Source organism: Halichoerus grypus, chromosome 4 (assembly GCF_964656455.1).
Source record: "Halichoerus grypus chromosome 4, mHalGry1.hap1.1, whole genome shotgun sequence".
Classification (NCBI taxonomy): Eukaryota; Metazoa; Chordata; class Mammalia; order Carnivora; family Phocidae; genus Halichoerus; species Halichoerus grypus.
Window position 1 is genome coordinate 183454279 of NC_135715.1, and position 15265 is coordinate 183469543.

Below are 15265 nucleotides of genomic sequence, written 5' to 3' on the forward strand. Positions count from 1 at the left end.
ACATCAATCAGCAGGAGCCAAATATGATGTCCTATTTTTCAAAGGTCATTCTTCATAACAATCATAAAAATGGCATTTTTTTCTCACAGCATACTTTAGACAAGTCATTTTTTAGGAATAATTTAGTTCTGAGATGAAAGAGAAACACTTCTCTAGAGCATCTATATTTCACCCAGGAAGGCTTGAGGATGATATCACCCTATTTTTAAAGCAAAAGTTAAAGTGTGCTATTTTGATATCACCTATTGATAGGTACTATATTTCTCTCTCTCTTGGAAAGTCTCCCCTCACTGAAGGAAAAAGCAAAATATAATTTTATTACTTTTTAAAATTGCTATCTATAGTACTTTCATAAACATCAAAGATAAAGGAAGGCATATGGAAAGTATGAGAAAAAGAATAAGCATTACTCATGGTCATAGATGTCATCATCCAACGTGAAAGTCACTTATATATTCTGGAGTTCTCAAAAAGGATGTCTTTCTACACCATTTCAGACCACAGAGAGTTGTGCCCGTTCTGTGTACTGGCCTACACAGAAAGGCATTCCTTGGATCACATGAGTTACTCTTCTAATTGCCAGATAAGATACAGGATGACCAATTAAATTGGAATTTCAGGTAAATGACAATTTTTTAAGTATCAGTATAACCTGATTTTTTTTTTAACATACAGGATTTTATTAGTTTCAGGTGTACAATATAGTGATTCAATAATTCCATACATAACCCAATGCTCATAACGACAAGTGCACTCCTTAATCTCCAAAACCTATTTAACCCTTCCCCCCCATCCCCACCTCTCCTCTGGTAACTATCAGTTTGTTTTCTATAATTAAGAGTCTGTTTATTGATTTCTCTCTCTCTCTCACTCTGTCTCTCTCTTTTTTCCCTTTGCTCATTTGTTTTGTTTCTTAAATTCCACATATGAGTGAAATCATATGGTATTTGTCTTTCTCTGACTGACTTATTTCACTTAGCATAATACTCTCTAGATCCATCCACATTGTTGTGAGTGGCAAGAGTTCATTCTTTTTTATGGCTGAGTAATATTCCATTATATATATATTATATATATATATTATATATATATATATATATACCACACCTTATTTATCAATTCATCAATTGATGGACACTTGGGCTGCTTCCATAATTTTGGCTTTTGTAAATAATGCTGCTATAAACATAAGGGTGCATATATCCATTCTAATTAATGTTCTTGTATTCTTTGGGTAAATAACCAGTAGGATGATTGCTGGATCATAGATAGTTCTATTTTTAACTTTTTGAGGAATCTCCATATTGTTTTCCACAATGGCTGCCCTAGTTTGCATTCCTACAACAGCATGTGAGTGTTCCTTTTTCTCCACATCCTCACCAACGCTTGTTTCTTGTGTTGTTGATTTTAGCCGTTCTGACAGATATGATGTGCTATCTCATTATAGTTTTGATTTGCATTTCCGTGATGGTAAGTGATGATCAACATCTTTTCATGTGTTGGTTGGCCATCTGGACGTCTTCTTTGGAGAAATGTCTATTCATGTCTTCTGCCCATTTTTTAAATCAGATTATTTGTTTTTTAGGCATTTAGTTGTATAAATTTTTTATATATTTTGGATACTCTTTATTGAATATGTCATTTGCAAATATTTTCTCCCATTTTGTAACTTGCCTTAGTTTTGTTGATTGTTTCTTTTGCTATACAGAAGCTTTTTATTTTGATGTAGTCCCAATAGTTTATTTTTGCTTTTGTTTCCCTTGCCTCAGGAGACATAACTAGAAAGAAGTTGTTATGGCCAATGTCAAAGAAGTTACTCCCAGTGTTTTCTTCAAGGATTCTTGTGGTTTAAAAAAAAATTTTTTTTGAAGATTTTATTTATTTATTTGACAGAGAGAGACACAGCAAGATAGGGAACACAAGCAGGGGGAGCGGGAGAGGGAGAAGCAGGCTTCCCGTGGAGCAGGGAACCTGATGCGGGGCTTGATCCCAGGACGCTGGGATCATGACCTGAGCCAAAGGCAGATGCTTAACGACTGAGTCACCCAGGCGCCCCGATTCTTGTGGTTTTAGATATCACATTTAGTTCTTTAATCCATTTAGAATTTATTTTTGTGTATGGTGTAAGAAAGTGTTCAAATTTCTTTCTTTCGCATGTGGCTGTCCAGTTTTCCCAACACCATTTGTTGAAGAGACTTTTTCCCATTGGATAGTCTTTCCTGCTTTGTCAAAGAATAATTTACCATAGGGCGCCTGGGTGGCTCAGTTGGTTGGGCGACTGCCTTCGGCTCAGGTCATGATCCTGGAGTCCCTGGATCGAGTCCCGCATCGGGCTCCCTGCTCGGCGGGGAGTCTGCTTCTCCCTCTGACCCTCCCCCCTCTCATGTACTCGCTCTCTCTCATTCTCTCTCTCTCAAATAAATAAAATCTTTAAAAAAAAAAAAAAAAAGAATAATTTACCATATAGCTGTGGGTTTATTTCTGGGTTTTTTATTCCATTCTATTGATCTATGTGTCTATTTTTTGTGCCAGTACCATACTGTTTTGATTACTACAGCTTTGTAATATACTTAAGTTCAAAATTGTGATGCCTCCAACTTTGCTTTTTCTTTTTCAAGATTACTTTGCTTATTTGGGGTCTTTTGGGGTTCCATACAAATTTTAGGATTATTTTTTCTAGTTCTGTGAAGAATGCTGTTGGTATTTTGATAAGAATTGCATTAAATGTATAGATTTCTTTGGATAGTATAGATATTTTATTTTATTTATTTATTTATTTATTTTCATTTCAAAGGATTGATTTATTTTACAATAGAAAAGTATACCTTTGAACCAGCCAAGTTCAAAGTTAGAAGAAGGGTACAACTGCAGTTCTGGATAATGCATCTGTATTTCATTCAAAGCCACTGATCATGTGAGCAATCTCCCAGTTAGTCTCTGCAGACAGTGGTCCCTCAATTTCAACACCTTTTTCGGTGACAGTGGCGATTTGAAACCAGTTATAAGAACGGGCATCTCGATAATACAGCACTCGCATGCAGCGTTCCACTAGCTCTCGGGCCTCAGTCTGGCTCAGGACTGGCTGCTTCTCCAGAACTTCTCGCAGCAGAGGCTGAGCCAAGTATGCACCATAACCAGTGGCCAGCGAAGGGGCTTCATAAGCGACACCAAGCATGTCCACATAACCAAGGAAGCTCTCTCCATCAGCATAGCCTCCAATGACCATGGTATTCCACAGGGGGTTCATCTTGGAACGGCGGCTGTACATGGCCCTGGTCAGCCATGAATGAATAGCTCTAGGACTATAGCTGTGTCCATCTCCCAACAGCTCCTCATCAATCACCATCTGGCCGAGAACTTGCTTCAAATACTGGAAATCTGCGTAGTCTCCAGAAGCACCCAGCATGGTGCTGTCCTTGACTCGCATAATGCGAGAGATGTTGCGGAAATGAGCCAAGGAGCGGAAGGAGCCCAGCATGTCTGCCACAATCACCACTCCACCCTCAAACTTAACGCCCAGGACCGAGGTCCCGGTCACCATGGGGTTCTGCGTGTGCATAATCGGACCCCCGTAGGGCACGGACGCCGGCTCCTCGGAGGCACCAGGAGTAGGTGGGATGTGGTAAAACTGCCCGGGAGCCTGGCCCCCCGGCCCAAAGTCTGGATAGTATAGATATTTTAACAATATTTGTTCTTTCAATCCATGAGAATGGAATGTCTTTCCATTTCTTTGTGTCATCTTCCATTTCTTTCATCAGCATTTTATAGTTTTCAGAGTACAGGCTTTTCACCTCTTTGGTTAGGTTTATTCCTAGGTATCTTATTATTTTTGGTGCATATTTAAATGTGATCAATTTCTTTATTTCTTTTTCTGCTTCTTCATTATTGGCATATAGAAATGCAAGAGATTTCTGTATATTGATTTTGTATCCTGCAACTTTACTGAATTCATTTATTAGTTCTGGTAGTTTTTGGTGCAGTCTTCCAGGTTTTCTATATATAGTATCTGTATATATTTTCTATATATAGTATCATGTCATCTGCAAATAGTGAAAGGTTTGTTTCTTTCTTACCAATTTGGATGCCTTTTATTTATTTTTGTTGTCTGATTGCTGTGGCTAGGACTTCCAGTACTATGTTGACTAAAAGTGGTGAAAATGGACATCCTTATTTTGTTCCTGAACTTAGGGGAAAAGCTTTCAGTTTTTTTCCCATTAAGGATGATGGTCACTGTGGATTTTTTATACATGACCTTTATTATGTTGAGGTATATTGCCTCTAAACCTTCTTTGTTGAGGGATTTTTTTTTTCATGAGTGGATGTTGTACTTTGTCAAACGCTCTTTCTGAGTCTATTGAAATGGTCATATGGTTCTTATCCTTTCTCTTATTGATGTGATGTATTACATTGATTGATTTGTGAATATTGAACCACTCATGCAAATCAGGAATAAATCCCATTTGATCATGGTGAATGATTTTTTAAATGTATTATTGGATTCAGCTTGTTGGTATATTGCTTTTTGTTTGTAACAGGTTTAAAGATTTTATTTATTTATTTGAGAGAGAGAGAGAGAGCGAGCATGGGCAGGGGCAGAGGCAGAAGCAGAGGGAGAAACAGACTTCCCACTGAGCAGGAAGCCCAATGTGGGGCTCAATCCCAGGACCCCGGGATCATGACCTGAGCAGAAGGCAGACACTTAACTGGCCGAGCTGCCCAGGTACTCCTGTTAGTATATTACTGAGAATTTTTGCATCTATGTTCATCAGGGATATTGGAGTATTGCCTAGTTCTTAAAAATGGTATTATTTTTTGTCTGAAATTCCAATTTAACTTGTAGTCCTCTATTTTATTTGTTAAATCTAATTCCATTTGGTTTAGCATTGTTTTTGTTGAAAGTAAGTTGTAGGGTATCAAATATTTTCTGTGGACCTTGTCACCAGAACAAAGTTTCTATTTACACCTTCCTTTGTGGTACATTTGCCATCATAAGGTGATCCCAAATTCCAACCAACATCCATGGAAATGTAATGAGGTAGCTAGAATTCTAGTAGGGTTGATATTCCTGAGAAAATCATAAGGGGGCTTTGGGACTTCTTTCCACAATAGTGAGGGGCTGGGGTGTTTAGCATGGTTGTGAGGCCTCCTTTCCCAGAGAAAGTGGGTGAAACCATTATGTGAGAGTGTGGGCTCTCATGTGGACAGAGAGAGCACTAACATGCATGCACAATAAACCCTGGGGACAGGGATGTCCACGGAGGAGCTTTAAGAAACTCTTGCACATTGTGATGTGGTTGGTGAAACCTGTTGTCATCTTATCAATGGATCATTGTACTTTCAAGGCTTCTGGATTAAAACTGCTTTTCTTCCCCTTCTTTTACCTTTTTTTCTATTTATTTTTATTATTGAAGTACAGTTGACAAATAACATTGTTTTAGTTTCAGGTGTATAACATGTTGATTCAACAATTCTATACATTATGCAATGCTCAGCATAAGTGTAGTCACTGTCTGTCACCATAGATGTTACGTTATTGGCTATATTCCCTATGCTGTACTTTTCATCTCCATGACTTACTTATTTTCTGACTGGAGGTTTGTACATCTGAATCCCCATTAATCTATTTCACCTCTGCCCCCACCACTCCCCTCTGGCAACCACCAGTTTGTTCTCTCTATTTATGAGTCTGTTTCTGTTTTTTGGTTATTTGTTGTTGTTGTTGTTTAATGTGACACCAAGTTCAGACAGCTAACCAGGGAGAAGCCTACTTGGGGAATGAGCAGAAGAATGCCCCACCTAGGACAGTTTAACTCTTGACAGAATGATGGCAAAGATGAGGATGGGCCAGACTTAAGCTTGCTATGCTCTTGAAGGATTACCACAATGCTAAAGAGATTCTACAATTACAAGTGCTGTGAGCATACACAGTTTGTTGCAAAAGATTCTAAGCAGATGGTTTGATTTAAGCAGCATCATGTGACTTTGCTAAATTAATATGAGATGCTCTTGTTAAAATAAGCAAATTTAAATTGTTAGTTAACTCAGCATCTAGAGCTTTTAATTTCTTAAGGAATTAGAATCCTTTTGTGAGACAGAATGGCATTTGGTGGCAGACAGGTCCAGATTCATTCAAAGCTTTTGGTGTATTCCAGCAAGTAAGCTTTGAAATGGGTCTTGGCTGCCTCTCTGAGACAATTAGTTCAGGCTTTGTTTTCAGTTGCCCTTTTTACTTTGGAATAATTTTAGATTTACAGAAAGGTTATAAGGATAGTTCAAAGATTTCTGCATACCCTTCCCTCAGTCCCCCCTAATCTTATATAACTATGGTGCATCACTATTATTGATATATTAATATCAAATAAACTCCAGACTTTGTTTGAATTTCACCAGTTTTTCCACTAATGACTTTTTTCTTGTTTTATTTTTTTTTAATTTAATTTTTTTATTAACATATAACGTATTATTTGTTTCAGGGGTATGGGGGTCTGTGATTCATCAGTCTTACACAGTTCAGAGCGCTCACCATAGTACATACCCTCCCCAATGTCCAACACCCAGCCACCCCATCCCTCCCCACTCCCCTCCACTCACTAATGACTTTTTTCTATACCAGGATCCAGTCCAACCCATGATATCACACTGCATTTAGGGTTCAGGTTTTTGCTACCAAACATTGGGGAAATTTGAGGTGCATTGTGGCAGAGAAAAAAAAATTGGGGCCACTGAAACTATTCTATACAGTAGGCTGAAGTATAGCTGGATTCCTACTTCTCAACAAGTGAGGATGAGTTGTTTGGCCTTATGATTCTCATACTAGGCTACATCCTGAAATCACCTAAGGAGATTTAAACCATACTGATGCTTGGGTTTCACCCCAAGTATGCTGATTGGTATGGGGTGCAACCTGGGCATCCATATTTATAAAAGTTTCTCAGGTACAACAAAGCTTTAAAAACTTTCTGCTAAGTATCCCTAGTTTTAGCCTCAGGGCCAGGAATAGAGATGTCATTGAGCCAGCGTCCACTAGGGGGTAATAGAGAGCAGCTTGGTGTAGTCCACACCCCTGGGTCAAAATCTGGAGGAGGAAAATCCTGAAGGCTCCTCTGAATTTCTGTTCTTCGTGAGAATTCCAGGGCTGAGGAGCAAAAAAAAAAGATGTAGATCTAGTGTGCTTAGTCAAGCCCAAATACAGCTACAGTTTGTGGACCTCAAACTTGTATTACTTGTATTTCCTACTTAACCCCAAATTTAGTGACTTAAAACAACACATACTCATTACCTTATTAGTCTGGAGGTCAGAAGTCTGAAATGGGTCTCTCTAGGCTAAAATCAAGGTCCAGTCAGCCTTTCTTTTGGAGGTTTTAGAGTGGAATCCATTTCCTTGCCTTAATCATCTTCTGAAGACCCCCTGTACCCTCTGACTCCTGACACTTTTCTCATGTCACTCACTCTGCTTGCATTGTTGCATTTCCTTCTCTGACCCTGACCCTTCTGCCTCCCTCTTTCACTTATAAGATCCTTATGATTTCATTGGGTTTAATCCAGAATAATCTTCTCATTTCAAGCTCATTGACTTAATCACAACTGAAAAATCCCTTTTGCCACTTAATGCGACATTCATAGGTTTCAGGGAATAATATATGGGCACCTTTGGCTGTCGGTTATTCTGTCTACCACATGGGGAATCAAAAGTGTGGCAGATTATTAAAATATTTTAAAATATTCTCAATAAGCCATGTCTTGGGGGGTTGGAATAAGGAAGTCAGGAGGCTATAATTGTATATACATAATTGCTTCTAAGGTATCAAGTTAATCTAGTCCCTGACATTTCACACACATCAGTAGGGAGGACCTGTACCCACTTTTGCTAAGAGCCTGCATTGGTGAGGAAACTAAGGGTATGGCCCTTTTTCTCAACCTGCTGAAGGCAGCTCTGGGTGGAACTTTATGCTTTTTGTGGTTTATCTATAGCTGAAGTACCTGTCCTTACAGGTACAGGGGATTACATTGTAGTCCTGATTTAACCACTCCCAGGGGTTCTAGGAAGAACTCTGATAGGCACAACCAGGAGAAGCAGTCAGTATCTTCAGGGTCCTGGCAGAGGGGTAGTCTCCACAAGGGAGGGGGCAATAGCCACAGGAGGACTGGCAGGAGGAGCAATTCACAAAGGAATGACCCAGACAGCAAAAAGAGCAGGAGTCTCCCCTCCGGGGAGGCTTAAACGTATGATGCAAGGAAGAGGGTATTTTTATTTTAATGCAAATTCCAGGATGGCTGACTTTCATGAACCAGACAACCATACAAGCTGTGAAGGCTCTGAGGTTGTCAGCCGAGAGTGTGTGGGCTAAGGGTGTGTGTGTGTGTGTGTGTGTGTGTGTGTGTGTGTCGAAGGGAAGGGGATGGGAGAGCCAATCACACAGAGAGCATAGGTGGAGGCTTTTAGCACCTGCGACGAATAGGATATTTGAGGGACAGGAATATATGATCAAACGGGATTTCAGGAACCTTCCATTAGATAGACTGAGTGAACCACTGTATTCGTCCTAAGGAACCTGCATTAAAGATACACATAGTTCTTCAAGACTCTGGAGGCTCATGACTAGGTTTTTACATACGATACCAGGCAAGACTGGGTCAAGAAAAGGCACTGGTTTTATGAGGATGACAGCTATGCTAGTGATTCTTGAGACGCATGGACAAGGGGACTATAACTATTTTTGCCCAACACCAAAGTTTAGTGACAGTCTTTACCGTAACTCTTAGGAACTCAAATTAACATACTCTGAGAGCCAGTGTTATAGGAAAACAGATAAATATTTAAGATCATTAGTATCCCAAATGCACCTGTAAATAAAAGAAACCTTAAAAAAAATAAAAATAAAAAAAAAAATAAAAGAAACCTTGACTCAAAATGGCCTAAATGATGACATTATTTTCACACATAATAAAAAATCCAGAGGTGGAGTGGGCCCCAAGTTTTTGTTTGTTTGTGTGTTTGTCTCCCAGCTACGCTGTCACTTTAGCTTTGTTTAAAGCTGTTACAATATACCTTCCCTAGAAATAGGAGTGAGTGGAATACAATGGCTAACTTAGGTTATGTGCATATTCCTGGACCAAAAATAGTGACTCGGAATAATTCTGGGGTTGGTGTAAACTAATCAGAGACTTTCCCTGCAGTTGGGATGGGGCCACATTCTCCTGAATCACATATACAAAATTGAGGTTCAGCAAAAAAAAAAAAAAATGTTTTGGAGAGAATCAGCCCAGTCCACCAGAAAAAACACCTCCTTGCTGCATTTTGTGCTGAATAAATTGTCCTTTGATTCCTCTTCTGTCTCAGATGCTTTATAAAGGTAAAGAATTTCTCTAAAATCCTGTTACTGCCATCACGGGTCAGTTGAATCCTAGTCAAAAATTCAACTAGTAGTTCCAATTTGGAAGAGGTTGAGAATACATGACATACATTATATTCACGTGTCATACCTCAAATTTGCCTTACTTCAACTGGAAACAACAGCTGCATTGTCAGGTTGGTGTTTTCATTTGGCACCGTTGCAAAGAGCGTTTCAAAGTCGAGCAGCCTTCCCTTGCCCACTGAGTGCAGCTGACTGACCCCACAGTGTTATTTCATACTTCATTTAAACCAGTCACAGGGATTTCACAGTGCCAGTGTGCTTGGAGAAACTTAAACTATAACCGAATGGGGAAAAAAAAAATCAACCACCAAGATTCAAAGTTTTTTGTTCTTTCTAGTATTGAAGTCAAGACTCATGTCAGTAATTTTGTCTTTCAGAGATTAAGATCACGTGACCGTTTAATCACTGGGAAATGTAAAGAATAAAAGACTGGTCTCAAGTCCACTATGTGATTTTTTAAAATGCTCCTGAAAAATAAAAATTGAATGAAACTATCAATTATTCTCACTGCCTTTTTTTTTTTTTTTTTTTTTGCTCCTTGCTCTGTAAAGAGTGTGATTTGTTTTCTATTGCTGTTGTAACAAATCACCACAAATTCAGTGGTGGACAAGGACACAGATTTGTTATCTTACAGTTCTGAAGGTTAGAAGTCTGAGATAGGTCAGTCACACTGGGCCGAAATCACAATATTGGTAGGGAGGGCCATGTTCCTTAGGAAGAATCCTAGGGCAGAATCTGTTCCCTTGGCTTTTATAGCTTCTCAGGCCTCCTGAGTTCCTGGGTACTGACCCCTTCCTCCACCTTCACAGGAAGCAATAGCGGCTAATGGCATTCTCAAGTTGCTTCACTCTGAGACCCACTCTCTCGCCTCCCCCTTTCTTTTATACGGATCCTTGTGACTGCTTTTGACCCATCTGGACAATTCAGGCTAACCTCCTCATTCCAAACGGCTTAATTTAACCAGATCTGTAAGGTCTCTTTTGCCAGGTAAGATAATGTATTTAATTAAGGTTCTAGAAATTTGGACATGGATATCCTTTCTTTGGGAGTCATTATTCTGCCCACCACACCCTGGGTTCAACATTTTGGTATTTATCCATTTATTTGTTGATTTTTTCAATCTACCAACTCTCAACGTTATGTCATTTGTTTCTGTTAGTTAAGACTTTAGATTTTTTGCCCATATGCTCTCTGGCACCAGGTAGCTCTGGGTGGAACTTTGTGCTTTTTGTGGTTTACTTGTAGCTGAAGTACCTGTACCCTGTGCAACCCAGCTACCAGAAGTTTCCCACCTTCCACTTCCCACATGCTTTTCATTCTAGCTGTGATCACACTCCTGTCTCCTCCATTCACTCACATGTTGGACTTGACTTAAAGTTTAAGACTCAACTCCATTTTCATCCTCTTTGGGAAAACTTTACTGAGGTTTTCTTCTGCAAAAATTAACTTCTTTCTTTTCTGCTTTCATCCCATTGTCAACCTTATTGAATTGCCAGTTATCATTTGCATATCAAACGTGCTGAGAAATATTGGCTTCATTAAGATTAAAGTACAAATTCATCTTAAAATTACCCAAAGTATTTAGGGGCGCCTGGGTGGCTCAGTCAGTTGAGTGCCCAACTCTTGATTTCAGCTGGGTTTGTGATCTCCGGGTTGTGGGATCTAGGATATGTGTTGGGCTCTGCGCTCAGCAGGGAGTCTGCTAGAGATTCTCTCTCTCCCTCTCCCCCTGCCCTTCCCTCTGCTCTCCCTCTTTTTTTCTCTCTCTCAGATAAATAAATAAATCTTTAAAACAAAATTACACAAAGTATTTAAAAAATAAATGTCAATGCTAGTGTCCATCAGTTTTTCAGCTCTTGTCTCTAGAACATTGAGCTTTGGAACTGCAGGTTATGATATATGCTCTGTGTGTTGGAGTTTGAAGTCCAAATGAATATAACAATTGGAATGTAAATTTTAGACTCAGGACAGGGACTGTGTTTGGTTCACAGTGTTATTTGGAGCACGTGGTACAAAACTTGGCACACTAGTGCTCAACAACTATATGTTACAAGAACGAATAAGTGTGTTTCTACTAGAGAGATCTCTTATGATGGAATTTGCTTTTAAATTTCTTTCTTTTTTTGTGTGGATTAAAATACAATTAAATCGTAAATAGTTCAAAGTTTCAGAGCAAAAAGTTTTCCAATACTTTTTATGTGATCTGCCATGAAAATACCTTCACACATTTATACTTTCCATTCCTTGACCATTGACTGAGGCCACAGAACGTTGTAGGTGGCAAACATGTCAGACGCAGTGAGCTTCGGTAAAGACCACAGTGAGGTCCCTACTTGGTGAAGGGTACTGTTTAATTGGCTTGACCAGTCTGTCTACCAGAATCTTAAGTATTGTTCTAGCACTTGTTCCAGAAATTTATTAATAGCTCTCAAGAAGACATCCCACAATAAGAGTTTAATAAAAACGACAGAGCTTTTTCATTTATTTGTTGTGTTTATTTTAGAATGAGTGGACCCGCACTTAAACAGTTTTTGTGTAGTATCATTTACTATTTCAATCTAACTAGAGATATTTATATTAGCACGAAAACACAAAATAATTTAGTCACCTTCCAAAATGTTTAAAATCTTTCTTAGTAATGTGCATATCTCATTTACCTCTGTGGGCTATCTTCCACGAATTATCCCAATTATCTTTTTTGATGCCATTAAAGCTCTGTTTAGAACAGAGTGTCAGTCTTTCCAATGAGCAATTACAGAAATGTGATGGATAGGAAATGTTTTTCTTGGTAGGACCTAAAAACATATGGTAATGTTCTGAGGACATGAACCTCATTCAACATTTTCATTTTTTGAACCTCTATTTTGATGTTATTTGCCTTTTACACCAGCATGCAGTGTAGAGGAGATGCCAAGAGTTCACATTATTTTTCAGTTTTGCTGCCAAGCTGCATTCCTGTACAATGAAGTCAGTGGAAGGACGTTGGGCATTTTGGAAAGGTGCATTACTCATCCAAGCTGTTCACTCTGCTTTATTCCCCAAGCTGGCCTCCATTTTATTACATGGTTATTCTTAGCTCAGTGAAAATCTAGCCTTCCGCAACTCTCAACAATTTTATTTTTGTAGATCTCATGAAGAATTTCTGTATCTATAAAAGGATCTTTTTTTTTAGTGTTTTGATACAAAGGTTCATGATAGCTGCATAGCCAGTTACCAGTGCTGAAATCCTTGATATCTAAAATGACATTCTCAATCAAGAAGGACCTTGATGGGGCACCTGGGTGGCTCAGACGATTAAGCATCTGCCTTCGGCTCAGGTCATGATCCCAGGGTCCTGGGGTCAAGCCAGGGAGCCTGCTTCTCCCCCTCCCTCTGCCTGCCGCTCCCCCTGCTTGTACTCTCTCTCTCTGTCAAATAAAATAAAATAAAATAAAATAAAATAAAATAAAATAAAATGAAATAAAAAAAGAAGGACCTTGATACACTGTTTCACTGTGATTCCTGATGCAGATCAGGTACTTAATGCATGTAAAATAAATAAATGAATTTCTCATCAACTTTTATCCATTATTTTTGTACGTATGAAAGGGTACTGAGGTTAGTCAAGGTATTTTTGTGGGAATGGAAATGGATAGGGTAGATAGCTCTTATTTTTTACATAGGAACTTTCCAAAGCAGAGGAAACACACTTGCTGGAAGTATTGACTTGCAAGAAAATTCTCCCCAGTTTTCCCAAAGACGTAGAAACTTCAGCTCTTGCCAACAAGGAATACAGTCAAATTTCAGTTCAGGGTTTACACAGTAGGAAAACTCTAGGAGCCTCAACAATGCTTCTGGTGTTGGCTTAGTGGCTTTTAAATTAGAAGCAGTCCTTGACTTTCCCCCAGTTGTTTATTTAAAGCTGCCTAAAAACAAAGGAATGACAACAATGGATGTGCAGTTGGGGACCAATTTGACTGAATCGCTTGACAGTAAATAACTTGGCAATGACAGTCTAATGGCAGAAAACATTCAGTCAGTGTTTTAAGCCTATATAGTGCAGGGACTTAGGGAATCCATAGCAGCTGAGTAACGTGTCAAACTAACCCTTCTACTGACAAAAATGATAAACTTTAGACAAAATGTAAGAAGCAACTATTCAAAGGTACTGGAGAGTGACTACAGGAAGGCAGAAACCAGAGGGATTGCTAACCTTGAAAGACAGGAAAGCCAGAGGAAGAGATCCACAATTAAATGGCCTCCCCTAAGGCGGGTACACTGGGGAGTAAACAGAATAGAGCTCAGGCACTTCTCAGGCACTGGGCTTAGAAATTAGGGAACAAAGTTCAGGGGCTGCAAGAACAGTAAGAAAGTAACAGAAGAAATCCTGGAAATGTATGGTGATTCTTTTTCCAGCTTTGCTTAACTCATGCACATCAGTCAGACTCCAGGGCACCCCTCTGCAGCTCTCCTAGGCTTTCTCTATGTGCTGCCCCCTACTCTCCACGGTTTTGCCCTGTGAAGTATAGCCCTAAACTCCAGCTCAGTGAGATCGCCCACTCTGGGCTGTGGTCCTGACATTCTTCCAACAAACTTGTCCTTTGTTTCCCTTCCCAGAGACCATTGATCTTCTCTGCTGATTGTCTACTTCCTACTGCTTTATTCTTTCTTTTCTGCTTCTAGGGCACCAATTACATGTATGTTAGACCATGTATCATTGTTCTACAGCCTTTAGATGCTCTTTTCTTTGTAAGTACCTTGTGGGCACGTGTGCTTTAATTTGAGTAATTTCTATTAACCCATCTTCAAATTCACTGATTCTTTCCTTGGCTTTGTCAAATCTTTTGATGAGCCATTGAAAGAATTCTTTATTTTTCCCCACTCAATCTTATTGTTTCTATCCCTTTGCTGAAATTCCCAAACTGCAAGTGCACAATACCTCCTTTTTCCACTAGATGGTTAACATAGTAATCATAGGTGCTTTAAATTCCCTCTCCAATAATTCCAACATCTGGGTGGTCTCCAAGTCTGGTTTAGTTGAAGGTAATGTATCTTGACAGATTTTTTTCTTTTTGTATATGTCATAAGTTTTTACAGAATCCCAGATATTGTGTGTGGAATGGGAAGGACCGAGGTAAATAGTATTTACACTTAGAAAAGAGCTTTTCTGTTCTTCTGTCAGTCTGTTTGTGTGGGGTGTTGAGTAGTCAAGAGTTGTGCTGAGTTTGGGGTTTGTTGTTGCTCCAGTAATTTTCAACATACACAAGTATCAGATTCCTCTAGAGTCATTTTGTGCTTAGGCTGGGGGCTGAGGTGCCAGAAAGTTTTCCTAAGTGTTTGTAACGTCCGCTTACTGAATTACTACATCTCAGAGAGAATCTGTGCCCATGTTCTTGCCCTTCAGTGCTCGCTAGGCTGGTGGTGGGAAGCATGGGTCTGTTCTCTGCTTTCCTGCTTTATCCTCAAACTTAGGTTGATCCCATGTGCCTGGGCTCTGCAGGTGAGGCAGCCTAAACTCTCCTGTCCCCCTCATCATGTCAGTCATGCTCTGATCTCTATCTGTGGCATTTCCTATGCAGGAGATTCTCCTGCCTCTTCCCCAGCAGCAGGAAATCACTAACGATATTGGATAGGACACTTGGCCCAGGATATTTTCCTACCCTTCACCCCAAGGTGTAGGATTTTTTCCCTTCTAACTTCTCCATAGCAGCAGTGGGTTAGCTGATTTCTTTTTACCTACCTCCTATATGATGGCCAATTCTCATCCTCCCATGCCCGCCATAGGTGAGCCAGTCACACATCCCCTTTCCTGAGGGGAAGCCTGTGACTCACTGGAATTCATGCTACTCTGTTGCTCTGTGACCTCAGCT

The 15265-nt window shown here is 39.6% G+C and overlaps 1 protein-coding gene across 1 annotated transcript; it reads right to left on the minus strand.

Moving 5' to 3' along the window:
* Positions 1 to 2776: 2776 nt before the first annotated feature.
* LOC118549478 (proteasome subunit beta type-4) lies at positions 2777 to 3659 on the minus strand. The gene has a single exon (XM_036113886.2). It carries the CDS (start codon positions 3557 to 3559, stop codon positions 2894 to 2896), a length of 666 nt encoding a protein of 221 aa, XP_035969779.2. The 5' UTR covers positions 3560 to 3659; the 3' UTR covers positions 2777 to 2893.
* Positions 3660 to 15265: the final 11606 nt, after the last annotated feature.